The 17,125-nt window shown below is 43.2% G+C and overlaps 1 protein-coding gene across 1 annotated transcript; it reads left to right on the forward strand.

Annotated features, from left to right (window-relative positions):
• Positions 1 to 11: 11 nt before the first annotated feature.
• On the forward strand, positions 12 to 16,598 carry SLC13A5 (solute carrier family 13 member 5). The gene is made up of 12 exons (XM_072881894.1): positions 12 to 398; positions 3,259 to 3,387; positions 4,223 to 4,359; positions 4,806 to 5,020; positions 6,995 to 7,166; positions 7,925 to 8,047; positions 8,592 to 8,804; positions 9,579 to 9,700; positions 9,987 to 10,105; positions 11,459 to 11,620; positions 12,854 to 12,991; positions 13,741 to 16,598. Exons 1-12 carry the CDS (start codon positions 294 to 296, stop codon positions 13,867 to 13,869), a joined length of 1,764 nt encoding a protein of 587 aa, XP_072737995.1. The 5' UTR covers positions 12 to 293; the 3' UTR covers positions 13,870 to 16,598.
• Positions 16,599 to 17,125: the final 527 nt, after the last annotated feature.

Raw genomic sequence — 17,125 nt, forward strand, 5'->3', positions numbered from 1 at the left:
TGGGCTGGCGCCAGACCGGCAGCTCTCCTGCGGCTCGCTCGCTCCTGATCCGTGCCTGCACCGCTACCCGGCGGCCCGGCCCCCGTCAGGGCGGGAGCGAGCCCGGTGTCCCGTCAGGGCGGGAGCGGCCGGCCCCCGTCAGGGCGCGGGCGGGCTGGTGTCCCGTCAGGGCGCGGGCGGGTAGTGTCGCCCCCCGCCATGTCCCTCCCGCCGCGGCCCCGCCGCCCCGTACTTAAGGCGGCAGCGGCGGGCGCTGGTCCTGCTCGCGCCCTGACCGTGTATCCCCACAGAAGATGGCCCCGACGTGCCTGCGGCCCCTGCTGAGGTACCGGTCCTTCGCCATCCTCTTCTTCACACCGCTGCTGCTGCTGCCGCTGCCGGTCGCTGTGCCGACGCGGGTAAGTGCCTGCGGGGCCCACGCGGGGAACAGAGCCCCCCAGGTCCGGCCCCTGCTACCCCACAGGAGCCCACTCCTCTGCCCCCCAGGTTCGGCCTCTGCTGCCCGAAAGCAGCCTGCCCCCCTTCCCCCCCACGTATGGGCCCTGCTGCCCAAGAGCCCCTGTCCCAGCCAGCCACGCAGGGCCCTGTCCAGGCTTGCTGGGCACCTAGCCTGCTTGGCCGCCTCTTGCGGGGCCGTGCCCCAGACACCCTGTGCAGCACTGGCCACCCGGTCTGCCCTGGCAACAGCATCTCCTTTGCCACCTGAGCAAGCAGCACCAGATCCCTGCCAAGGCGGTTCCGCTTCCCCACAGTGGACTGAACCAGATCCTTCCTGCCACCTCGTCCCTGAAGCATTTCTGTGCAGCTCAGTTGCTATTCAGTGCCAGATCTCAGGAGCTTGTGTTGCAGCTTTCACTCCCAAATGATCTTCAGACACTGGTGCTAGGCAGCTGAACTTGCAGAAGGAGCTCTGTGCCAATCTCTATTCATCCTAAGGGTTGTGCCACTGCAAGGACCTGGGGCTCCCACGGACCCAACCCATCTTGCAAATTAGATGCAGTTCTTTTTGGGCCAAAGATAAATATATGCATAACTGGCCTGCACATTTAGAATTGCGTCTTGCATTATCTAGTAATGATAGCAGTGGACTGAAAGACAGGACTTCTGGGTTCTCCAGCTCGTTCTGCTGCTGAGGCTGAGATACTTTGGGGAGTGTTGCTGAGTGGCATTCTTCATCAGTGGTGCAGTCAGAAGCTGCACAGTGTGTTATGCAGTGATCATAACAAGGTTTCAAATGCAATATCCTCCAATTCACATCCCTCTTACTCCAGTGATGGTGATGGCACAACTCCTTTGCTTTTCAGTGGAGTTACCAGCATAAAATTGGAATAACCCGGTGAAAAGTTCGGTCTTTAATGTCTTGTAGCCTTCTTGGCAAAATGTGAAAGCTCAGTTTACAGGATTTTAGCCTACTAGAGCTTTAGAGTCTATTCTAATGCTAAGTCTTTCTTCTGAGTGACCTGTATTGCTCAGTGTATTTTAAAGTACAGGAAAATGTCATGCATATTTATAAACAAAATTGCCAGCCTGGTTTACCTGTCCAAGTAGTATCAGCCCTGCCTTTCAGTTGAATGCTGGTGGTTTATAGAAAGAGGAATTCCTTACTGTTAGGCACTCCTTTGATCAATACTAGGAAAGATAATTTCCCTTAAAAAATAAGTATGTCTTCAGTGTTCCGGTATTTGTAGGAGTGTTGTGTCATCAGTCTAATCTGGGAAATTACAGTATTTCACAATGGGAGAGTAACATTGCCGTCAGTGACAGCTTTTTCAGCTCTCAGTGAGAAGGCAGATCACTGTGTTTCCTGTCAACTGTACAGAGACACCAAAGAAACATTCTGTGACTGTTCCCATAAATCACAGATAGATATAGGTATAGATACAGATATATATATTTAATTCCAGAACTTTGGTTGTTTGAATTTGCTGTGGTTGTTGGAGTTAATTTATAAGCATGGTTGTATTTTTGAACTTCACATAAATAATTTACTCTCCACTCTACAAAACCAGTGTTTCTTCTGTATTGTGAATTTTGTTCACTTAGGGCTGTTTATTTGTCTTTCATACTGGCAACAGATTAACCACAGTCAGTTCTAGCACTTGGGTACTCTGGTACAGCATAAATCGTGTCATGAACTCACCTTGTATTTATTAAGGGAAGAGACTTAAATAGGATCTGTCTGATATCTTTTAGTCTCTGAAGAAATATTTTTTCCAAAACTTGTGCTGTAATTAATCTCCTGGAAACCTGAAGAAAAAAAATTCAAATTACTTACAAAGGCTGTTTTCTGGTTCTTAAGCTTCTCAACAAAATGAAGGAAAACACACCCCTATTTATAAATATCACCTTACAGCAATTTTTAAATGTCACTGCAACACCATTTATTTTTGCAAAAAAGTCCCGTTTGTTGTATTAGAATAAAATCCTATAAACACATACTCTACATATGAGCAAATTCTGAACTACAGAACACTGACTTATGCTTTAAAACACTGTTTACTGTTGGCTTCTCCTAACAATTTTGAAAGTACAAACCAAGGAAGGTTAGGTTACAGACATGCCTGATCAACAGTATAAAAAGACATGTTACAACATTTCTAATCCAGGGAATCCCCTTAGTAGGTATATGCCTTAGCACAGTATGATTTGGGAAAGTAATGAAATACCTCTAACGTGCTTAGTCACCAAAAAAAAGGTAAAATAGTTTTACTTTAAGAGTTACTTTAAGAAGCTAAGAACTTTTAAATTATTCAGTGATATAGTTTCTGGGCTTGGGTGTGTTACTGGACACGCCTCTAAGACTTGTGAATTTCAGACAAACTAATCATCCGCACTGGGAAATTTGGCCATCCATTTAAAAATAATTAACTCCAAATAAAAATGCTGAAATCTCCAAACACTATTAAAAATTCTTGGCTTCTAGATGTGAAATCTGCTCACCTCAACTGCCAAGAGGTAATTGCACACTGCGAACTGTGCATTTACCTAGTTGTGGAAGGTTTGTTTTTCTCGCACCCTACATTTTGTGTGACTGCATTAGAACAAACACTGTGGTCAAAAAGATCTTTTTATGCAAGTGACTTCAGAACAAGGTTTAAAAGTACAAGTTTAAATTGTCATGTCTCTACTACCTATTTCAGCATAACTTGTTAAGCTACAGGCAATGGAGGGTTTGGGCCCCTTATAAGAGCTACCAATGTGTTTCTTATCTTTAAGAATAGTTTTCTGTGCTTAAATGTGTCTTCCATTATGTTGCAGGAGGCCAAATGTGCATATATCATCATCATCATGGCTGTGTACTGGTGCACTGAAGTGATCCCACTGGCTGTTACCTCCCTCATGCCTGTGGTATTTTTCCCTCTGCTTGGAGTTCAGAGCTCTAAATCAGTAAGGAACTTGCTCAATCCAGATGTGACACAAGGATAACCATTGGTCTGATCCTCCATCAATATTTAGCAAACAAGCCTGATAGGAAAGCACTCCAGTTCTGTGGTACTGTTTTTGAACATGTTGAGCAGTGTTCAGGGTTCCTGTGTGGGAAGATACTGAACTAAATACACATTTGCCCAAAATGTTAAGGGTGTGGGGCTTGAGGTGGTAGAGGGGAAGATCCATTTCTGGGCAGGGATCCTGCTGGAGAGCATCCCACTAGCGCCAGCAGCTTGTGTGTTCATAACCCATTCCATGAGAGAGCAGTGCTGATGTATCCTCTGGGAGATTTCAAAATGCATGGGACAAACTTCTTCTGACAGGGTAGACAGCATGATGCCAGCAAGTACACTGTGTCCCCTCCAAAGCTCATTCTGGCTGTTTGTGCTACTGCTTTAGTCCAAGGGAGAGAGACTGTAATTAGGTACTGTAGCTCAGGTTCACTACTGCAAGCTGGTAAGGGCAGGTGTGGTTGCTAAAGGTGCTGAGAAATCCGTTTTGGAGCTCAGCATTTCTAGTACCTACACAATACTTTGAGCCCCTAACAATGTTTTAGGAAACTGCTGTCATTTTGTTCTTTATTAACTCCTGGTGATCAAAAAAGAAGGTTCATGATGCACAAAGAGCCCCTGCACTAGACAGTTCAGCACTTAAACAGGAGATCAAGGGTTCAGGAAACTAGGGTAGCTCTGAGGCTGCAACTGCCCCTTCTGCCAATGTTGGGATGGGGCCTGGTGCAGTAAATGGCTTTGAGATGATGGAAGGCCCCTGACCTACATTCTCTGTCTTTCAGGTGTGCTTGCAGTACCTAAATGACACAAACATGCTCTTCGTTGGAGGGCTGATTGTTGCCATTTCTGTTGAACAGTGGAATCTTCACAAAAGGATTGCCCTGAGGGTCCTGCTGATTCTTGGGGTGAAACCTGCACTGTAAGAGTATTACATTACTTATTCCTTGCAACTGTCAATTTAGCAGAGGCCTAGGGATGGTGTTTAACAGTCAGCAGAGAAGGGAACCTTCAAGAACCTCTTTAGCTGCACTTGTACAGGGTTTCCAGAAGTGAAGTCTGGCAGCAGGAACAGTTTATTTGTCCTTTAGCTAAAACCAGCATCTGGCTAAATTCTAGATGCTTGCCATTGGGGACAAAATGATGACAGACTTAATCATGCACGGACTAAGGAGCTAAATGGCTTTCTGGGATTCCTTCATTGAAGGTGGCAGAGCTGTCCTAAAAGGGAATCTGGCCCTGCTTTGTATTACTGGACACTACACACATCCCTGTCTGGGCTCTACTCTCTAAATTACAGTGACTACAAAGCCTAGTAGCATCTGTTTTCTTTCCTCCTTTCTCCTCTGCCTGTTTCTCTCTTTTCAGCCTCATGCTGGGATTTATGATAGTCACTGCCTTCCTGTCCATGTGGATAAGTAACACAGCCACCACTGCTATGATGGTTCCCATTGTCCAAGCTGTCCTGGATCAAATGGACAACACAGAGTATGATGTGACCATGATGGAACAAGCAACCGGGCAAACAAATACAGTGATTGAGCTGGAAGAAAAGAATGCATCAGATCCCACTTCAGTGCATGGTAAGGGCCTACTCAGCAATGAGTTGATTCTACTGAACTTGCTACGCTCAGAGCTCCCTGACCTAGAAGGAGTTCTCTGTACCTTTTCCAGGGAAAGAGGATGGTAACCTGACTGAAAATCCCTAAATGCATGACATTTGGGTTTTACAAAATGGCTTCCAATTTTGGTGGCTGCCATTTTGTTATGCTTAGTGCTAGATCCCATGCAGATTGTTATGTTCTTTCCTTCAAGCTGGGGTCATCCTCCCATAGTTTCCCTAGACTTAACTGTCTGCTCAGGGAAGTGAAAAGCATATCCTGTGGGAAATATCATCCAACCCTCCAGCATCCCACTTTCTAAATCTTGTGATTATCAGTGGGGATTCAGCTTCTAAGCCATGTAGGAATGTTCAAAAAGTTTTGTGCAAACACAACCTATTTTGGTTTTGGGGTAATAAATATCTCTTTATTGACCAGATTCTATGTGGAGGTAGAGAGAAGAAAGAGGAATACTTTAAAAGCTACATGGAAAAGGGGAGCTGGTGTCATTTGACTCACAATAGACAAACTACTCTTTGGAGCACTTTAAAGCGTGATCTTACCCTGATGCTTGGCTCTACAAGGTCCTTCTGTCAATGCTGTGGTTCTGCAGTAGGTTTCACTTGATTTGAACCATGCACACAAACTCAGTCCCTCTGATTTCGCGGCTCTGCTGTGCTGTTACAGAGGGCTGTATTATTAAATACTGGTAAAGATCAGATCTGTGGTGCCTTTCTCTTTCAGAGGAGGAAGGATTGTCTTGGGGATTTTCATGGAGATGTGGTTTCACTGAATTAGCAAGTTGATCTGCTATGATTCCCTGTGTGACTGTGTGCAAGAACAAGTGCAAATGTTGGTAGTGCATACTGTGTGCCACATTTCAAGGCTTCTGCCTGGGACACAACGTGCCCATTTTCTGACTTACATGTCCATGGAAGACACATGTAGAAGAAGGGTGTTTATGTGTGCCAGACATTCCTCTGGTATGAGATTGACTCATAACTGCCATATTTGTTTGGACCTTGGAGGCATAGTTTAGATACAACTGTGATCTCTGCTTTTTGGTTGCTTCATTTCTTACCTCACTTGTGGAGGGAGAATGCAAAGCTCAGACACCGTGTTTATGTAAGATGTGCAGGCCCACAAGAATGCCACTTGGTCACAGAGCGCTCTATAAGGTTGCTCATTTCTAGCTTCCAAACAGTTGTATCAAAGGTAAGTTTTCATACTTGCAAATGCTCTTCTTAATGTTGATTCTTGACTCCCAAAACCAGACTTCTGCTCTAAGACCAGTAATAATAATTTTGCTGGTTTTCTGTCCACTTAGAAGGATCTGCTTCGCTTTGCTGACGAATTTATTTTAACGTGTAGTGAAGGTAATAAATGTGTACAAAAAATACCCTTTGGTATTGTTGAGTTGTTTGTAATTGCCATAAATTCATCATCGTGCTCCATTAGTCCAGTCAGACTTCAAGATTAGGCTGTTAACCTCAGAGAACAGTGGACACAGCAGCAAAAATTCATGGTTGATGTAAACTGATATAACATATTCATCTTAAGAGTTATGCCAGGCAAGAATTTGGGTTTTGGTGGGGTTTTTTCTGCCCATATTCACAGCTGTTAAAGCTAGTTGGGTTCTTACTCTGCTATTGGAATGGTTCCAGTGACTACAATATCTGGCTGGTAGTAAGCCTCTCTGTGAAACAGGAAATTACTGCTGAGAAACTGGGGCACCGATATGGACAATCGCATCCTTGGATCATGTAGACCCAGATTGTCAACCTCTCTCTTCAGCTTCTCATGAACATGAGTCCAAAGCATTTAGGGACATATCTGTGGTTTTTTGAATTAAAATAAATGGCTTACACGAACTGGAAGCACTGAGCCTGCAGACCCTGTCCTGAACTCTCTGCCTCCCTAATTTTACCTGAGACAAGTTGTGTTCTTTGTGTCTAGTCATAAGCAATGGACAAGTCCCTGATGATCCCAGATCTTCTGAGGAAAAGAAAATGAGGAAGCGTATATGTAAGGGAATGACACTTTGTGTATGCTATGCTGCCAGCATTGGAGGAACTGCAACACTCACTGGAACAGGACCAAACATGGTATTGAAAGGCCAGATGAATCAGTAAGTCATTCTTGCTGTTTCTTTTACTTACTCTCTTATTGTTTCTGTGACCAATTGACTAGTCTTAGATGACAGATGTGGTGCTTAGGGACATGGTGTAGTGGTGGACTTAGTAGTGTTAGGTTTACGGTTGGACTTGATGATCTTAAAGGTCTTTCGCAACCTATACGTGTGATCACGTAATCTGTGATCACATAATCTGTGATTCTGTGATTCTGTGACACTTTCAGTTGCAAACTATAAACAATAACCAGTTGATGAACTGAGAGTGAGGAATGTGTATGAAGTGATGGGCCTCATTTTTCTGCTTCAGCCTTTTTTAGGCAGCTATGTGCTGGTATTATAGGTCTCCTGAGAAACTTGGAAATACTTGCTGGTAATCGGCAGAGGAATGAATGGGGAGGAAGAAAGAACGTCCTGTCTTGGGATAAATGAGCAGGCATGTTGGAAGTGAAAGGTACCTAGAATGTGTGGGAGATCTTTCAGCAGCACTTGTCTTACTGAGACCTAAAATATCAACATGAGCTCCTATATGCATTAAAGTAAAATACAGGGAAAACTGATGATCATTTAAGTTCTGCTCTGAAATCCAGGCTGCCTTCCTAATGACTTCAGTTAGGCCATGGATGTTGCCTATGATTACTTGTAATGGTTGTCCTAGGTTTACACATATAATTGTCACTAGCACATACTACAGGGAGAGTAGATTACTAAATGTTTTGGCATTCATACAGAAAGCATTTTTCTTTTCTTTTCAGGTTATACCCCAACAATAATGATATTGTGAATTTTGCTTCCTGGTTTGGGTTTGCATTCCCAAACATGATTCTGATGTTGGTACTAGCTTGGCTTTGGCTACAGTGCTCCTTCATGGGACTCAAGTGAGTATTTAACTACATGATATTGTGTAAACCCCTCAGCTAATGCAGATCAGCTTACTGAGAAATCTGGATAAAACAAATGCACTGACAAGTTATTAATTTTGTAGCAGAGAGCAGTTCCATTTCACAGCAACTTTTGAGGTCTGGAAACCTTTTCTGTTCATGGGAGTTGCACTAAGGCAAAACCTTTATAGATTCTTAATGTTCAGACAGAATTGCCTTTTTATTTTTCAATTTCACATCTGAAAATTTCAACCCTAGGAGAGCTAGCATATCTGGTTTGCTGCCCTTGATTCAAAACTGAGTTTTTCATCCCAGGTTATTCCAAATTGGACAGAGACTTACATCCATTCATAGACCCCATTCTTCCATGAGAACTGGCATGTCCCCATGAAAAACTTTGACACTGTTGTCATGTCTTTGTTCCTGGCCTCTGCTGTAGTCTATGTCTGTCCCCAGGAGTGACAGCTTCAGAGTGGCAAGCTTGTTAAATCCCTCTAGTATGTTAACACTTACAGTATTTTCTTTTCCCTTTTTCTTAAAGCTTGAAAAAAAGCTGGGGCTGTGGGACAGAGAGAACTGCTAAAGAAAAAGCTGCATACAACGTGCTGAAGGCAGAAATGAAGAAATTAGGCCCTATCTCTTATGCTGAATTCAATGTCCTCCTAATGTTTGTTTTGCTGGTTCTCTTGTGGTTTTCCAGACACCCAGGCTTTGTAAAAGGCTGGGCCACCAGGCTCTTCCCAGAAGGGGAAAAGTAAGTTTTTAGGGTTTTTTTAATCCTGTACCCTCTTGGTTGTGAATCAGATTCCCTTGCTCTTACATTCCATTTTGAGTGCTGGGTCATTCATTCCAACCTTATCTGAATTCATGTTTGCTGGGATTGATCCCATCGCTTGTGCATGGGATCACCAATTGATCTATTGTTTGGCAGTTTGTACTGCAATGAAGGCTGGAGACTGGGGCATGGGGCAAGATGAACCTCCTAAAGGAAGAAAAAATTCTGTAACACTGGTCTCAGTCACACTGATGTACACATTAGTGTTTGGTTTGTATGAGCTCCAATCAGTTGCGGTGTCATTTGAATATTTGGTAATATCACCTCTAAACAATAGCTTAGAACTCACTGGAAAATTGATTTGGTGCTTTGAATGGCTTCTTCGCGTAATGTCTGCGGCATAGTAGGAACAGAAAACGCATGATGGGACTATCATTCAAGCCATTTCTTTATACATCTTTCTTTGAGATATAACTGTGAATCTTGGCTTTACCACAGAGAAGGAACTCTGCTCCCAGGAGCCGTTGTCATCTGTGACTCTGGTTATTAATGTGTATTGTAGCTAGTTTCTTTTATTACTGTGTTTGTGTTGTGGCAGTTCTGAGGGATGTCAGTCATGAACTAATGACCCATTTTGCTAATGTATAAGCCCCAAGCAGGATGACAAAGAGCAGTGACTGCAATGCTGGAAGGCAGCCATCTTCCAGGAGAAAGATGTCTATGTTCTAAGCTATATTCTCTTTTCTTCTTTAGGTATATCACTGATTCTGCTCCTGCTGTGTTTATCGCCCTGCTACTCTTTATCCTTCCTGCTAATAAACCCAAATTCATAGGCTGGAATCCAAGCATGTCTGACCCTGAACAGACTGAAGAAGGTATTTAAAAGAGGAATTGTAACATTGTGAAACAGTTAGCCAGCTCCAGCTAACATGGCAGAAACATATACTGGATTTGCATGCAGCTCTTCAGGGTCGCTCACCTCCCTCACTTTTTGGGCAGGGCTGGGGCACAGTCCCTGCTCATGTGTATTTTCCTTACCCTGTGCAGGTTTCTCAGTAATATGCATCTGCCTGTTGGGTCTTTCCCTAGTATCTTATAGAACAGGAGACAAAATGTCTTCACTCTCCTAAAACATGTTCTGCTTTTCATTTCTCACTTCAGATATAAAAAAGCCATTTTTATCAGCCCCGCTGCTAGACTGGAATGTGGTTCAGAGGAAGATGCCCTGGAGCATTGTGCTGCTGCTGGGAGGAGGTTTTGCTTTGGCTGATGCAAGCGCAGTATGTCCTGACATCTGTTTTTCTCTGACTCAAAGGCGAACTTCCCTGGTTTGTTATCTAGTCCTGTATTACTGGGCATGCACCCAAAGCCAAACCCAGTAGAGATGTTCAGATCTGGAGGCAGATCCAAATTAGCAAAAACTGGGAGGAGAGGTGAATGTTTGTGCCTCTTTTTCAGGAATTTGTGTGCTCTGAACAAGTTCTTCAATTTATCTTAGTTCTTGGAGGCTGCTGAGTAGTTTGCAATCTTATCTGCCTGGACAGACCAGAAGAGTAGCCCTTCTTATTTCTGTTATCATCCCAATCCCAGCCCTGGCTAGAAAAATAGAAGTATAGAACACAGAATCATAGAATGGTTTGGGTTGGAAGGGACCTTAAAGATCATCTAGTTCCAACCCCCCTGCCATGGGCAGGGACACCTTCCACAACACTTGTAGATAACACTTGTAAGATTTTCAGGACCATTTGAGATCTGTTTAAAGGATATGTATCTTCAGATTTAAACCAAGCCACTACTGAAGTGGTCAGGAAGAAAATAATTGTGGGTAGATATCTTGCACAGTTGTGTACAGTGGGGTTTCTTGAAATTCTTGTCAGTGGCTGTTGCCAGGCAATATGCTGCATTCCATAAGCCCATGGTTTGATCCTATGTCCATAAATTCACAGAAAAGGCAGCTGAATTCCCAAAACAGGAAAGAATTTTGAGGTGAACCATGTTGTTTCCTTCATCACTGCTAAGATGCATCTAAATCAGAGCAAGCCTTAGCTATCAACAGTACCATGCTTTGGGGAAATTCCTATTCAGATCTAAGTTCATGGCTAGGTAGTTTTAAACCATGGGGCAAATTAAAGCTCTAGGGCCTTACATTCATCTACATACATCATACATACATTATTAAAGCTCTAGAGCATTAGAAGCCATCAAGTCAAAGGTTTTGTAAGCTGTTTTGAGTCAATCACTGTCTATATTCCTACAATAGAGCATTCGTACAGCACCAGTATCTTCAGAAACCTTAGAAAAACATGCCAGGAAACTTTTGAGTGATACATTAAGTATTTGCAATAGTCTTAGCAATAATTGTTTCTGTTTAGCAAAAAACCATAATTTTGTAACCGTGTGAGCAAGTATTTGGGTTCCAGAAAAATCAGGAAAGTGGGACTCAGTATTATGTCTAGTTGGCAAAGAGTTTCTTTTAGCGTTTGTGACAGATCATTGTACTTTCCCAGATGGTGTTTATATAATTCAGGAGTCATTTAGCATTATTTGGTAGGAATGTTACACATAACATGAGTTCCCTGTTCATGAGCTAGGGGTTCTAAGCCTCACTGAAAAAAAATTTTTTTTCTTGTCAGAACTCTGGGCTCTCTGCTTGGCTGGGTCATCAAATGACTCCACTAGGTTCTATCCCACCGTGGGCCATTGCGACAGTACTTTCACTTATTATAGCTGTCTTCACTGAATGCACCAGTAATGTTGCCACAGCCACCCTCTTCCTGCCTGTCTTTTCATCCATGGTAAGATTACTCCCATCCTGTTACCCTATCAACTGGGAGGTCAGGGTTAAAATGACAGTCTCTAGTGGCAAAGCAATAGCATATTTATTGTCTTGAATGTTGCTCCAATGTTAATCTGAAAGCCAGTAATGGAACAGTCCATCTGACAGTATACCATAATGGATAGTGATTTTAGCTGGTCTTCACTGCTATGTTTATAGCATCATATGTATATAGAAAGTGGGAATGCAGACTTTCTCCAATCTGCCCTACCTATATACCTGAACCCTGAGAACCAGCTTCTTACAGGAAGAAGCTAATTCAGGATGCCTATCCCACGGCACCCTCACTGAAAAGGAAGCCCGTTCCAGCCTTCTGTAAGGTATGTCCCTTGGCCCTGGAGAAAGTGAAGTGAGAGTCACTTTTTTAATACAGATCAACAAACATCAGTTACTTCTGGTCATTTTGTGTTTGAACCACCAACTCAGAACTGGAAAAACACACACACAAAAAATCCAAACCAAAACAAAATCCAGCACTTTCTATTCATCCCTTTGAATGGTTCCTTCATCTTCATGGTTTTATGCTAGAATACAAAAAGTGGTAGGCCTGATTATTAGAAATCACAGATGTGGCTTTTTCCATAGGAAACCAGAACAATTTTTAAACTTACAGAGGAAAACCTGGTAAGTTTTGCTGCATTTTCTGAGCAGAATTGAAATTGTAGCATAAAGGAAAAAAATAGGTTACTTTATTCTTTAATTTGGAAAGTACAACCACTTTATTCTAGACCATTTCATCAAAGTAAAATTATCCCAATCAAGGTGCTGAGCTATTAGTGACTTAAATTGGCACTTAAGTTCTGAGTCCCACAGAGTTTATGTAACATCTAAGAATGTTACTCCACATGCCTAGAAATTATAACCCCATCCTTGTGTTACCCTGGCAAAAGTGTGGTCCAAGGTCAAAGAAAAGATCGCTGGATAAATTTGACCAGAACTCCAAATTATACCATAGAGCAAAACAAACAACAAGAAGAAGTCAAGCATTGTTTTTAAGTATTGTGGGACAGGAAACAAGAGCAAAGTTATCTTTAAGCACCTGTGGATTTCAGAATAAAATGCTTGTTAATTACTCTGGTGATATAATACTAGGAAACAAAATGAGCCTGTGTGTCTGAATGGTCTGGGAAATGTTCTTTATGCTTTTCTTTTGGAATACCTCCAGTGTGATATTCTCTCCATTTCATTGCAGGCTGCATCTGTCAAGATCCATCCTTTGTATGTTATGCTGCCTGGTACTCTCAGTGCTTCCTTTGCCTTCATGCTACCTGTTGCAACACCGCCAAATGCAATAGTGTTTTCCTATGGCCACATCCGTGTGTTGGATATGGTAAGATAATTGCCTGGTCTCTTATCTGAAGCTCTCCATTGCCTTTATCCTGAAATATGGTGAGAGTTTAATTTTCTTAGCCGAGTATTTCCAAAGTACCAGGAAGCTCTTACGGGCTGTAACTACCACCCTATGCCCCTCCCTTATGCAGTGTTAATATCACAATAAAGATTTACATCTCTGAAGTAACAGTACCTTTCTCTCAGGCTTTGGCAGACATACATCCCAGCCCAACTGAAATTAAAAATTGACAAGTCATAAGTCTCTTAAACACTGAAGGGTTAAAATGCAGTCAGTGCTTTCCAGTCTTCTGGGGCTTTGGCGAGTGTAGCTGAAGCCTTGTTTCCACTGGAGCTGAAAGCAGAAGGTAACAATCAGTTGCCCTAAGCTCTGGTCCTCTGATTGCCTGCCAGACCACACAGTGCCAGGTTTTGTGCCGAACACCGAAACGTTATCCGTTTGCTAACTGGAGACTTGAAGGGGGCAGAAGCTGTTCTTTAACTAATAAGAGCAACTTGTACATGCCTTAAAGCTCCTAGACTAGTTATATAGCAAAGTGTTCAGAGGCTTTGCACAGTGTGTTCCCTGTTATTTCCACCTAAGCAAGAACATAGGGCAGTGGGTACAATGGCTATTTCTGTGATTTATTTGACCATGTGTCTTTCTTGTGTATGTACAAATAGGCTTTGCTGCAATTTGCTGTGCCTGTGTTTGGTTATTGTTGTTGGTTTGGACTTCTGTCCTCACAGGTTAGATCTGGAATAGTGATGAACATCATTGGAGTCTTCTGTGTCACACTGGCCATCAACACATGGGGAAGGCCTATGTTTGAGCTGGACACATTCCCAACCTGGGCAAACAGCACAACTAATCAGTGAGCAGTGAAGAATTCGTGTGCTAAACAAGGAAAGGACCCTTAATACTACTCCCTATTGCCCGAAGCCCTGTATAGAGTCTCATCACCACTTCAGATTGAGTGTCGGGTGTTTTCTACCTTCCGGGAGTCACACATCAGTTCAGGCATGAACCAACTCAAACGTATTCCAGTCATGCTGGACCCAAAAGTGCTGTTAATTACACAACCCTAAAGGATCATGTGTCTGGATCATAAGTAAAATCAAGTGACCCGTTGTACCTCCAATCAAGGTCGAGATTTAGAATTTATCAAACTTTAAATAAAGAGAGGGCAGGCTGTTGTATCAAATGGTTTGAACTATCGTATCACTGGTATGAACTTGTAAATCATTAGCACTGAACACTGCACTCGGGCAGGGGCTGAAAATTCATTAACTATTACTTATATCCACAAGTCAGCAGCTGTACAGAGAAATCCCTGTTGTCACTTGTCTAGTGAAAGAAGGGGTATGTTATGTTACGTTATGTTACGTTACGTTACATTACGTTACGTTATGTTTTACTCAGGCCTCAGCCATGTGGTGGAATCCTTCCAAGTCAACATCCAACACATTTTCCATTGCCTTGTTTTCACTCCCACATCTCACTGCATTTAGACACCCTTATGGAGGGTTGAGATAACGTAATTCCATGCTGGTCATGATTCAGCTGATGTCCTGGGCAATGATGAGTTAAGGCTGGCTTTGTGTTTCTTGCACTGTGGCACTGGCAGGGCCAGGAGCCTTTCCCTCTCTCAGCCGCAGGATGTGGTTTGACATGCCAACCAGTGTTTTGTTAGTGCCAGCATGGAAATGACCAGTGGCCTATAGGACTTCACACCTATTGTGAAAGTTCCCGGATTAGCCCCTGATGTGCCTTATGAATTAACTCTGGAATTTTGGAGTGGAGACAAGGCATGAGAAAGGCTCTAACTGAAGGCCTTGTAAAAATTTAGGGGCCCAGATATTAGGGCTTGTGCTGGCTGACAGCAGTTGGAGTTGTCTTGTGTACTTTGGAATTCGGGTCCTGTCAGAAGAGTGTTTTGTAGCACCTGTTTGTGTCATTTCTGAAGCAGAAGTAGCCTACAGAAAGATTGGTGTTGGACTAGGTGCCTTTTGTCAGTGGTACAGGGATGCTTTTCATTCAGCCCTGGCGATGAAGTTGGGTGGGAGGTAAGGCAGTGTGTTACAGTGGAGAGATCTGTGGGCATGACCTGAGTTCTGCTCCCAGACTTGCTGTGCAGCCTCACGCAAGTCAGTTCACCTCTTTTTGCCTCAGTTTCCCCTCCTGAAGAAGATGTCATGGTACCTGTCTACCTCACGAGGGTGTTGTGAGGACTAAGGGTCAAAGTCTGCGTCCATGGTGATTCCCCACCTCACAGTAAGGGGTACAAGGTAGCAGTTATAGAATCATAGAATTCTGGCCAGAAGATCTGTCCTCTAGCATAGTACTGTGTGTAGGATATTTAATAGTCTTGTTATTGATGTGAATGTTCTTTATAGAACTGGAAAAATATTCACATTTTTGCCTTTAAAAGTGAGGACAGTATTTATCCACAAAATGGCCAGGTGCTTTTCTGAGCAGAAAACTACTTCAAGAATGATTTGATTTTCATGCCTTTATCTTCTGTGCTCTTTCAAGGTGCTGGGCACCATAAATGCTCCACTGACTGTTGTTCCCGGGTGCCTCCCATGGCACCCTGTCTACCCAGCTGGCTACGTGTGGTGCAGCCTCATACCTCTTCCATGGAATGGTGGAGTGTATGGACAAACACTGTTCCACTTGCAGAGTCTGTCTAAGGAAGAGGCCAGTTCTAGTGCCAAGAAGCAGCTTGGTCACAGACATTTGTCACCACCAGAAGCTTATCACAATGTTTCTTTGAAGAAATTGAAACCAGGAACAGTTAAGCACCTTTTGTGCTTTGGCAGTCACCGCTTAATGCTGATTTGCATCTGTAAGTATCTAAATCCATTTGAGAAAGGGACTTTTTCTGCCTTCTGATGGACTTCACAGCATGGGGACATTTCACCACTGCCAGGTACTTCATGGTGCTTGCTCTTCACTACTGCGAGTAACATACAGTGGAGCTTGCATGGGTGGGTAACACTGAGCTTGCCTGTCTCAATGCAGATCAGAACTCCTCTAAAACCGGTTTCAGCTAAAAGCCATAGGACAGACGCTTCCCTGTCCCATTTGCAGAAAGGAACGTTCTGAGACAGTGCCCTCATCTCAACTAGGGAAGAGCTTCCCTCTGTTGCTGTGCAAGTAGAAAACAAATGTTATTTTCATCAAGGGTCACACAGGGTGATTTATTGACGGGAGTGCTGGGGCAGGGGGAATGTACATGTAGGGTAATAAAGAATGCTGGTTTTATTATAACTGTGGTGTATTTGATGCATCACCTTTCTGTCCTGTTAACAGCAAATGTTTCTTTCTGAGACACTTTTATGACATCCTGTGATTGATTTGTATTTAATTTAAATGGGTGAGTTGCAGAATTAGAGCCTGGCAAATTAAAAATTACTAGAACTGTCTCCTCTGTGGCATGGATTGTTTCCTGCGTAACACAGCGGACCACTTGTTTCCACGTTAGCTTCCACTGTAGCATGGTATTGCTCCAGTAACATCCAGGAGGGTACGTACCACACAGAATCAGTGCAAAGGAGAGATGTGGATACTGCTTTAAGTACCTTCAGAGCTGTATATCAGTAGTTCCTCCTGTTTCCTCAGCTAAGTGATAACTCAAGTTTCCATCTTTGAAAATGCCCAGGTGGGACCAAATCAGGTGGCATACCCTACAAGCTGTCTCATTCATTTCAGAGGAAAAGATTCTAAGAATCTAAGAAACACAACTAGTTTTTAAGAATTAATCTTGCACAAACTCTCCAGTGTAACAGGCATAAACAGGCTTTTCTTCAGCATCAAGCATGCATGTCGTCCTGTTCCAATGCCCTAAGTAAATATATGTGTTATTTACAATGGGTAATGCAAGGACAATTGCTTCGTTACTGAGCTGGGTTACATCCCCTTCCAGCATTGCAGGATAACTATCATGATAGATACTTGTCTTGCACAGCATTTATTTTTCTTCTCACCAAAGGGTTTTTGTTTTAGGTGCAAAAGTTCTGATGGTCCTAAGGCAGTGGCATAAAGGAATCCCTTTGACTCCCACTTTAAAACATGCACCACCAGAGCCGATAGAGAACACGGGAGGATCTTCAGTGTGGACTTCGTCAGGAC

The sequence above is a fragment of the Ciconia boyciana genome, chromosome 17 (genome assembly GCF_034638445.1).
Source record: "Ciconia boyciana chromosome 17, ASM3463844v1, whole genome shotgun sequence".
NCBI classification, from domain to species: domain Eukaryota; kingdom Metazoa; phylum Chordata; class Aves; order Ciconiiformes; family Ciconiidae; genus Ciconia; species Ciconia boyciana.

What these genes read in the sequence shown, in the direction of transcription:
- SLC13A5 (XM_072881894.1), top strand. Translation starts at nt 294, where the DNA reads ATGGCCCCGACGTGCCTGCGGCCCCTGCTGAGGTACCGGTCCTTCGCC. An exon ending in TGCTCCTTCATGGGACTCAA is followed by an intron (nt 8,048 to 8,591) that starts GTGAGTATTTAA and finishes TTTTTCTTAAAG; the next exon opens with CTTGAAAAAAAGCTGGGGCT. An exon ending in CTTTGGCTGATGCAAGCGCA is followed by an intron (nt 10,106 to 11,458) that starts GTATGTCCTGAC and finishes TTTTCTTGTCAG; the next exon opens with AACTCTGGGCTCTCTGCTTG.